This window comes from Hipposideros armiger, unplaced genomic scaffold (genome assembly GCF_001890085.2).
Source record: "Hipposideros armiger isolate ML-2016 unplaced genomic scaffold, ASM189008v1 scaffold_1003, whole genome shotgun sequence".
NCBI lineage: Eukaryota > Metazoa > Chordata > Mammalia > Chiroptera > Hipposideridae > Hipposideros > Hipposideros armiger.
This window is the reverse complement of record NW_017732353.1, coordinates 186,191-196,775: the sequence shown is the minus strand read 5'-3', so window position 1 is coordinate 196,775 and position 10,585 is coordinate 186,191. Positions and strand designations below refer to the sequence as shown.

The 10,585-nt window shown below is 36.1% G+C and overlaps 1 protein-coding gene across 2 annotated transcripts in view; it reads right to left on the bottom strand.

Annotated features, from left to right (window-relative positions):
* Window positions 1-10,585, bottom strand: part of LOC109375924 (E3 ubiquitin-protein ligase RNF103) — an 84,212-nt gene that overhangs the window by 53,606 nt on the left and 20,021 nt on the right. The window contains exon 4 of one of the 2 annotated variants that reach the window (XM_019631499.1): window positions 5,272-7,286. The exons of the other annotated variant lie outside the window; for it this stretch is intronic. Coding sequence (XP_019487044.1) covers window positions 5,714-7,286 — 1,573 coding nt within the window. The 3' untranslated portion in view covers window positions 5,272-5,713. Of the gene's footprint in view, window positions 1-5,271; window positions 7,287-10,585 lie in introns of those variants that run through there. 2 annotated transcript variants of the gene reach the window in all.

Genomic DNA, 10,585 nt, shown 5'->3' with positions numbered 1-10,585 from the left:
TTTTTTCCTTTCTTAAAATGTGTATACATTTTTTTTGGCAACCTCTGTATCTATATCCACCCCCCCCAATAGATCAATTAGATACATTTCCTCTTAAAGGAATGTAACTGAATAAATTATTGCAGTCTTTTTCAGCCCTTAGAAAGGATCCTTTCTCCAATTTCTGTATAAACCAGTCTGGTGCATATTATGCATAAACTGTCTTTTGCTTTAGTCATATGACCTCTCACCCGTTCCATATCCATGAAAACAACAGCAGAGTCTGTGAAAATCTGCCCTCATTCAGTAACAAGAGAATATGCTTGGCTGAAGCAGAAGAAAGCTGCTCCCATGTTTTTGTTCCCTCCTTTCTGGAGATAGGGTAATTCAGTTTGGAGCTGAACTCATGAGGATGGCCTTTAAAACCTTACACTTCACAGGTTTCTCTAAATAAAAATCCTGATGAAACAGGTGCCAGTTTGATGAATAAATGTAAATATCATAACATATTTCAAAGCAAGTAGGTTATATTAGGACTAGTTTTTTCAACAGATGAGCCGATTCATTCTCTTTCCCAAAGGTAGTCACATGTGTCCAACTAAGTGTCCAAATCTGAGCTTGCAGCACCTGCTGTTGTTACATTGCCTGTTAACTGCATGCTTTTCTGTGGATCCGGGCAGGGGGACTATTTACAGATTTTTGCAAATGTAGCATGCTTTTTGTTAGATGAGTGTACAAATTTAGTCATAACAAGCATATCAACAATCTAAATTAAGGCAGAAGATTGGACAAAACAGCTTTCACATTTGCTTCCAACACTCAGATTCTATTATTTTAAAAAGGAAAACTGTAAGAACCACCCTCTTTTTTTTTCTTTCTCATCGAACAAAGCAAGATGTTTTAAAGCAAAGCAATATACATCACCATGTTCAATACTAACAAATCATTTGAACAATATGGTTTTAAAGGCCCAAGATATTGCTGTGTGTGGCATTTTAATAGGTGTCTCCTATCCAAGCCTCTAGCAACAAAGCTAGGAGTCAGCTTGAGGTATTTTGTTCCAGAAACCTATTGCTTTAGCTACTTGGCTCAGGAAATAAGTAAAGCTAAATGGAGAGCATTTAAACAATAAAAACAGAAGCAGCCCTGAAAACATCAGAGTTCTAACTTCCCTTTTGATGTGTCTGAAACTCTACTTTGTAAAAGGACCTCACAAAACTCCAAATGTTACCCATGTGGAAACGTCACCAGACTCTGCTTTATCACCAAATAGACAGTTCTCAAAGTACACTACCAAATGAAGAGCTCATAGAATTTTACTAACAGTAGTGACACTGACTAGATGTATACTGTACATGTAAGTCATTCTTCTGTTATACAACTGATGGCATGGCCTATGGCAGAACCAGTTAAGACTGTTAGGCATTAACCTTTTAAAAGGGAGACAAGGAACAAGATTTCTGTCTTTCCCACTCATCCTCCTAAATGAGTTTTCCAGGAAACAGCATCTTTTCACTTTGTTAAAACGTTTTAACTACTTTGACTATCATAATGAATTTTCCCCACTTCTTGTGCAAATAATACTAGTAAGTTGTTTTTTGTGATGACACAGTCATTGTTGGCAAGATAGTGATATCCTCTCAGGAAATTATTTGCCACTGCACTACCTGGCCACAAACTACTGTTTTTTGTTTTGGTATTTCTTTTTCTCCTTTAATACCTTCTACACTTTAGTATCAAACTATTGTGTTGATAAGTTCTTTGCCTGGCCTGCCTCTAGCAGTCTTCACCCCTACTCTATAATCGCTATACATGTAGCTTCTATTCTATAGACTAGGAAGCTAGATCACCAAGCTCATTCAAATTCCATGTAAAGTAAGAATAAATTTTCTGAGTCAGTATCTGTACAGCTCTTCATTTAGTCAGCAGATGCTTATAAGAAAATATTAAGTGTCCATCACTGATTAAAATGGATACAGATATGGTATATGTATACAAAGAAATATTATTCAACCATGAGAAAAAAGGAAATCTTGCCATTTGTGACAACGTGGATGGACCTTGAGGGCATTATGCTAAGTGAAATAAGTCAGAGAAAGACAAAACTGTATAATATCACTTATATGTGGAATCCAAAGAAGCCAAATTCACAGAAACTAAGAGTAGAATGGTGGTTGTTCCCAGAGGATAGGGGGTGGGGAAAAGGGGAAATGTTGGTCTAAGAGTACAAACTTTTAGTTAGAAAATAAATAAGTTTTGGGGATCTAATGCACAGTATTGTGATTATAATTAACAATATTGTATTATATACTTGAAAGTTGCTAAGACAGTAGATCTCAAATGTTCTCATCACAAAAAAGAAATGGTAATTATGTGATGTAATGGAGGTGTTAGCTAATGATACAGTGGTAATCATATTGCAATATATAATGTATCAAATTAACACATTGTATACTTTCAACTTACACAATGCTGTATTTCAATTATATATCATCAATAAAGCTCAAAAAATAAAATAAAAAAAACAAAGAAAACACTAGTGCCTGAACTTTGACATCTCTTTGGATATGTTTCTATTTTTAAGCTTACTTTTGTACTTCATTATTAAATATGCTGTAAACTCAGATACCCTCTATGTCAATACTAAGAGTATATGAGGTGTAATAAAAAAATATGGTGACTGTTTAAATTAAAAATAAATTATTACAGTAAAAGACACATTGCTATTAATCCCCCTGAAAATCTTCCCCCTTGCTTCGAACACTTATCCCATTGTTCTTGCCATTTTCTGAAGCAGTTCTGTAAGTCCTCTTTTGTGAGTGTCTTTAGTTGTGCTGTTGTGGCTGCCTGGATGTCCTGAATCATTTTGACTTTGGGGAAGAGCCAGAAATCGCGTGGTGCCAGATTCGGTGAATAAGGTAGATGAGGACACACTGTAATGTTTTTATTTGATAGAAATTGCCATACCAGAGCAATGTACCAGAGCAATGTGTGACTCGGAGCCTTTCTGTTGTTATCACAAAATATAGTGAATGCTGCTGCCAAGTGCCATCCAATGGTAAGGCAGGGATCTTCAATATGGGAAGGGGCGCATGGAATCTTACTAAGTGTGTGAGACAAGTTTCAACTTGTTCAGTGCAGTCAGTCGGGTGTGAGCTATGGTTGAGAGAAGGTGTGTTTTAAAGTGTGCCATAAATCATCCTCCATCATGACAACACTCTGTGTCACACATTGTTTCTGGTATGGCAATTTCTGTCAAACAAAGACATCCACCTTATTCACTGGATCAGGCACCATGTGGCTTCTGGCTCTTCCCCAAAGTCAAAATGGTTCAGGACATCTAGGCAGCCATGACAAGTGCAACTAAAGACACTCACAAAAGAGGACTTCCAGAACTGCTTTAGAAAGTGGCAAGAACGATAAGTGTTCGAAGTGAGGTAAAGTAGCTTGAGAGGGTTTAAAGGCAATTTGTCTTTTCCCATAATAATTTTTATTTAAACATTCACTGTATTATTTTATCACATCTCATATTTTAAAACAAACTGTAAATAAGAATATTCAAGCACCAGTTGTCTAATATATAATGCAAAGTGCCTATTATCCCATCATACATATAAACTAAGAGAACTTGACAATAACAATCATGTAAGTTAGCACCAGCATAAAGGACAATATAATTTTGGCAAGAGGCAGTTTCCCATAGTTGTTTTTTCCACAAACACACTTACTTCTAAGTGAAAATATGGTAGAAAGAGCCCTGAGCAAGATACAATCTTATCCAGAGATTACAAAAAAGCCACCACCAATTTTGATTTGCTGACACAATCTTTTAAAAAAGTATTTGTAGGTGGAGCATACACACTGTTGCCCCCACCATGCCTTACTCAAACTCTTGTTTCCCTGGGCCCTGATGACATTCAAATTAGAAAGCTGTGTCCTAGTTACATCTTTAACTACCTTGGTTGTCCTGAGCTCTTATCATCTATTAAGTGGGAATTCCTTCTGTTCTACTGGTTGCATAGGGATATTAGGAAGTAAAATAATCTACGATATATGAAACAATAAATATTTTTGGTGAGAATATAAGAAATTCCTAAACAGGTTATAATAAATCAATACATTTTAACAATTAAATTTCCATTTTTTTCTCTAAATTTTTAGTCAGATTCCAAAAGCAAATGTTAGTGTTGTAATAGATAACCCTCCAATTTCATAGATCTAACACAATAAAGGTATATTTTAGCTCCTGTAACAGTCCCACACTGTTAGCAGGACAAGAGGAGGATGGGTTGAAGGACCCACCTGAGGTCCGGGTTGTTTGCTTTTTGTAGGTGTCCACCTCTGCCACTGCTGTTGGACCTAGGTGGCAATGAGTTTCCTATAACAGCCCCTCTCTTACCATCTATTTTCTTCTTCTTGTCACTATAGCCCCACAAATCACAGAATCACCCTACACTTCACCTCTCTCTGCCTTTTGTCTCTTTGGGAGTTTTAAGGAATAATAAAATGGCCAAGGGTAAAATCGTGGAAGGAGAAAGATTATATGAATAGTCTTCCAGGCTCCCAAATAATCTAAAGAGATGAAAAGAAGTATATGACTGCAGGAAAAAGAAAATAGAATTTCTGTCTTGGAGCAAGCTAAAAATATCTTTGTCACTACAGATGGATACTAAAAATATAGTCTCTTTTGTTTTATTTTTTTCTACCTACACTAATTTGGTGGTAAAAAGTTTGGTAAAGGGCAAAATTACAATAGATTTTAAAAATTCAAGCCACTAACTACTTACTGAATATCTACTCTGGGTCTAATATGTTAAGAATATAACAGTAGATTATACCATTACTCCTGCCTTCGGGGAGCTTATCCTTAAGGAAAAAGACTTACTTACACAAGAAATAGCCTGACAGTAGAAAAACATTTGAGAACAATCATATGTCCTACTATTACAGTTAACCATAGAGTTCAGTAACAACAAAGCCCACATACTTGGAACTGTAGTTCATTAAACTCAATAGGTTGCTCTAAGAATTCAAACTTTCTTTTTACACACAGTTAAAGTTTAGTCTGTCAACCCAGGTTATTTCCTTCAATTCTCCACCTCCAGGAACATCTGATAAAAGCATTATTTACTATGCTTAGCAATTAAGGGATGAGTCAAGCAACATAATTTTTGGCTTTTTTTCCCCCGGAGTCAAGAATCATGTTTGACTTATCTGTGAAACTAACAAACCAGCAAAATACCTATAGAATTCAGACACCTTATCAAAAACAATTTAACATTGGAAAAGCTGTAAATTCTGGTTTTAAAATAATTTATTTCATAGGTCTGTTTTAATTTCATGTCTCAGAGCATACATTGCTTTACCAAGAGATGCTGGACAGAGATTGTAAAAAGGGAGGAAACATTTAGGATAAGAAACTGCCTCAATTCCACTTGAATTGGATCCTACTTTGTAAAGTCTTGCTAGGATAAATCTCTATCATACTTCTTTTGTGCTTACAAAAAACATTAACTTCTCACTTGCCAATGTTGTAAATAAAAATTTTTACAATTAAGTATGCATTCAATTGACATACAAGCAACCAAATAATTGTCATCAACATTAGCATAATGTGTATTTCCTGTCACTGTACTAACATTAAACTAAACTTCAAACCACAAAAACATTGTGACTAACATTAAAAAGGCAAGCTGTAAGATACTCAAAGCTTATAATGACAAATTGCACATGGTTAAGATGGGACATCATTTGACAAGGGCTGATGTTGTGCATATGGCTGCTTTTTTTTATAAGAAGGCCACCGGCAAACTGGGCAACAGTGTCGGCCCCCAGCCAACCACATTGCAATGCAATTCTGATGGAACACATGACCACAAGGCAACCCCATTAGCAAACATCCATTTTCAAAATTCTCTAGGCAAACAACACATTCAGTACAGTGCAGCATATCAGCAGGCCAAGTTAACCAATCAGGTTCCATATCTTCATTAGTGTTATATGATCCATATGACCTCCCCTTCCTTTCATACAGGCTGCTCTGACAATATTTATTGGCACATGAACAAGCCTCAGTACCACAGTGACTTGCTCTTCCTGGAGAACTGTGAACGACACTTTGTTTATCTTCAAATACTTCCTTCTCACTGCTAAAAGTGTCTGTGCTCTCGATATCTGAGTCATTTTCCGTATCGTGAGAACCCTCCAACATTTCCTCTTCAGACTGGACTCCAAGACACTTAAATTGCCACATTGGCAAGTTTTTTATATAATCAGTTGTTATCAAAGGGTGAAGCCAAAGGTCGGGGAAAGCTAACCGCTCCAAGAATAAGTCAGGGTCTTCATCCCAATCAGATTCTACAGGAAAGTTCTGAGAAGAAGCAATCGGGTGGAAGAGGTAGCTGGTGTACCAGTCCCACAGACTTGATAGCCACTCCAAGTTATTGGCGTTGACTTCATCATTGTTGTTGCGCCGTCTCTTTTTCTCAAAGTAATCAATTAGTAAACCATGTCCAAGGTATGTGCTGAGAAACAGGGCCGGGTGTGAAGAATAAAACATCCAGTCGGCCCTTACCCAGGAAGCCAGGGTGGTCGTATTGGAATATCTCAACAATTTTAAGCTATATTCATAAAAGCTATCTAAGTAAGGGAGCTGTAAAAAGCCCAACACCGGCAGCCAGGAAATAATTAATAGAGAATTATACGTCCCTAAAGTGCTTATGAGAACCACAAATCGCTTGATGGTAGCTCCTTGTGTAATAAATAAGTCCATCCAAGCCATAAGATTAACTAGAACCAAGCTCAAAACAAACAAATCATTTACTTCAGGTTGTAATGAGCGCAAAAATGAATCCATGGCCTGAAGGGATATAAATTCACCTGTGTGATTTCCATATCTGTAAATTCCTTCAGGAGTTCTAAGTATGTATGATGGCATGTTATGCACACCAATATCTGTCATATAACTCTTATTGTCCCAATTTTCCACATTAACAAAAATAAACTCAACTCTTCCAGTAAATTTTATACTTAGTGCAGAGAAGAAAGCTGGGGGTTGGTCAAGTTTTGCAAATAGGTATATTTTTACCCAATATTGATCACTTTTGTTCCATTCTTCTTTTAAATGTTCAGCATTATAAATGGTTTTGATCCGTGAAGCTGCATGAGCAGTTATCCACTTAAAAATGTGCTCTACTTCAATCTTGCGTCCACTGTATTCTTTAAGCATGACTTTCCCTTTAGAAGTACTTGTTTGTGGAACAGACATAATGAGTGTGGAGCGTACCCAGCCTCTTCTTTTGCAGTATCTATAAGAGAGTAAACTGTAAGTAAACAGCTAGGCTGCTAGATGAGCTAATTTGCTCATCTTCACTGTTATGCAAACAATCTGTCTTCCCCTGCTAAATTTCGTTAGCACTTGAAAGATACCCTCTCCCCAAATCAAATAACCTCTAAAAAAATCAAAAGTAGTACCAGTATCTGGCAGTTGTACAAGAGGAAAAGCAAGATATCTTTTTGTAGTTTCTTTGTTTTGTATCTCTGCTCCTTTTTTTTTTTTATTAAAGAAAAGTGTAGATTGCAAAGTCAAGGGAATCAGCAAATACTTCAGCATCTATTATGAACTTACAACTGCATTAGTGTTGATACGATTCAAAAGATAATGGGAAAATATTCCTGCTCACAAGGAACTTAAAATCCTATTAAGGAAACAAACCAAATATAAAGCTGTATATATTCTATTACAAAATGTCAAAAAAAAAAAAAGGGAATATCATTGGAAATTTGAACTAATGAAGGTTTCATGAAAGGTTTGGGAATTAAACTAGGTCCTTAAGGATGGTTAGATTCAGATAAGCAAAGAAAACAGATGATCCCACATGCTGACTCTGCCTTGAATGCAAGCTCTCTGATCATAGGAGTCATGCTGTACCCATTTACTAACCCAAGCACCCACCACAATGCCTGATGCACACGGGCACTGTCACAAAGTAATGTGCACAAAATCTCACCTAAAAAAGAGCAAGTCCCATAATGTTTTGTATTCTCTCATCTCTTTAATGAAGACCAGGAAGAAGAGTATTTAACACAGAGGAAACAAAGGTAGTAACTTTTCAGATTAAGAAGAGATTCAGTCCAAGCATGACCCTATTTTACAACAGAGCAAGTACAGAAGAATTTATCTAAAATCAAATCATTTGTTCAGATTTATCCATTACGGTCATGACTCCAAGCCTTTTGGAAATGGCCTGATTCTTACTATATTTGTGACATCCCTTCCCCGCCTAAAAAAAAGTAGATGAATGAAAAGAAATACTGAAAAATGAAACCAGCTGTCGTATTACAGTGGCAAGAATAAAACATTTTTAGAAATTAATTTTTCCCAAAAACCTACCAGGTGGAATTTTATGGTATGTAAATTTACCTCAATAAAGTTGAGTGAGTTGGGGGAGAAATATCTACCATGTGGATACATTTTTTTAAGGGCATAAGCAACTGTCTGGATGCATTTTATTTGTCACAGATTTGTAAATGGATAGAAATAAACACGGCTAGTAATAACTCTGGGAAACTATCTAGGTGACTCAGAATCAAAGACCACGACACAGCTTCTTGTTGAGTTGATTTACTTCCTTAACAAGATAGATTCCATTAATATCACTATTGCTTTAACTGAAATGGTTTGAGAATTATATATCCTACAAAATAAAATATCTTCTACCCCAACATATTTGTCTAATGCAAAATAATAATTTATCAAAATGAATTCTATTTTTATCCTCCCCCCAAAAGCAACAAGTTAAATGCATATAGATAATTGCCTTATTTACATCTTAAGTATCTTTAAATAGCTTAAAATTTTTAATTGCATGATACTTATGATGACACATTTCTATTCTTGGTCATTCTTTTTATCTTTGTAACCACTTCAGAGAATATTTGGCTTCTGGTTTGTGTTATAAATTCAATGACAGTCTTTCTGGTAGAAAACTTTACTCTAAAATAGGAAGTCTTAGTATTTATATTCATGTAAGAAAACAAATGTACTATGTGCTTTCTTTTCAGTTCATAGCTGAGTGATAGTTTTAAGGTTTATCATTCCAGATAGAATTTAAAAGTACCCAAGGAAAAATAATTCTGTATGTTATTATATATCTTTCAAATTAAATATTTTCCAGACTTGAAAAAACCTCTAATACTTATAAAACACCAGGCTAATATATATTTATCTAAACACTGCTCTAAAGAAACCCAAAACACAAATAAATCATATTAATTTAAAACCCTTACTGCTAAACAGAAATAAAGACTAATGCACATATTATTTTTTAAGAATGTTATATTGCTTTATATCTATATACAGACTTTTACTACCAATTGAGAAGAAAAACTTTTTAAAGGTCTGAATAAATTCAATAACAATGCCAGGAAGATATCCTCTACTTTTTAAAGTCAGGTGAGGTCACTGGCCTCCCTGGCCTTCCAGGGCTGTTCTCCTTCCTTTCCGGCCCTGCTTATAGCATGGGCCCCCATCCCTGATACTATCACAAAAGCTCTCCTGGCCTGTTTACCACTTAGCTCCTGCAACTCCAATGTCCTCCATCTACTCTTTACTACCCCTCCCCCTCTCCAAGCCCCTACAATACACACCCACTTCACTTTCTACTTTCTCCAGAAAAGAGAGCAGACAATAGACCTGAAAGGTACAGCCCCTCTGAGCCAGATCGCTTGCTTGGGGAATGAGAGGGATTAGGGCCAGGCAAGCTGGATAAGCAGGGAAAGAAATTAAAACTGTTGCCATGGGCAGTCAGACGCTACCCAGAGGTGGTGGTCCTGAATGTTCTTATGGAGGCGAAACAGGTCAGGAAAGTATTGCTGAACAATAGGACTGGTATACTGGAGAAGGCTGTCCTGGAAGCCACCCAGAGAAGGAACTACAGTAAAGGAAGAAACACACACAGTGGAGTAGAGAACTTTGGTGTTTTGAAAAATCCGAGATGGAAATGATGACTCCACTTTTCAACGTACAATTAAAACACTTGCCAAATAACACTATTCCCTGGCCAGTCACATCCTGCATTGACATTCTGAATATGATTTTCTATGTTCCTCTGTTTTGTTCTTCTATATCTCCATAATCCTCAAAAGAAGAAAAAAGTGACCTTGACTAAGCACAGCTTCTATGGCAAGAACAATTCTTACTCTAGTTGGAAGACTTTCCAAATAAAAAGGGAACATGAACATGACAATATTGAAACTGATACAATTAACTGTGTATCAAAATCTTCATCTCTGTGATGAAACTGAAGAAGGTAAAGTAAAAGTGCTTTTCTAATAACTAAAAATTATAGCTGAAAACAAAAAAGCAAAAGTTGCTCAAAAAATATCTCTTCCTTCATAAATAGGAAGTGGTATTATTTGAAGATGAAGGATTTAGAGGATAATATATGGAGGTAGCTTATATGTATCTTCACCATTCCTAGTATAGAATCAAAAAGAGCTTTTCTTATGTAAACAGAAACAGTCTCAGAGACACAGAGGAAAAACTGAGGGTTGCTAGTTGGGAGGGGGTGGGGATGAAGAAGGGGAAGGGATGAGACAATACAAA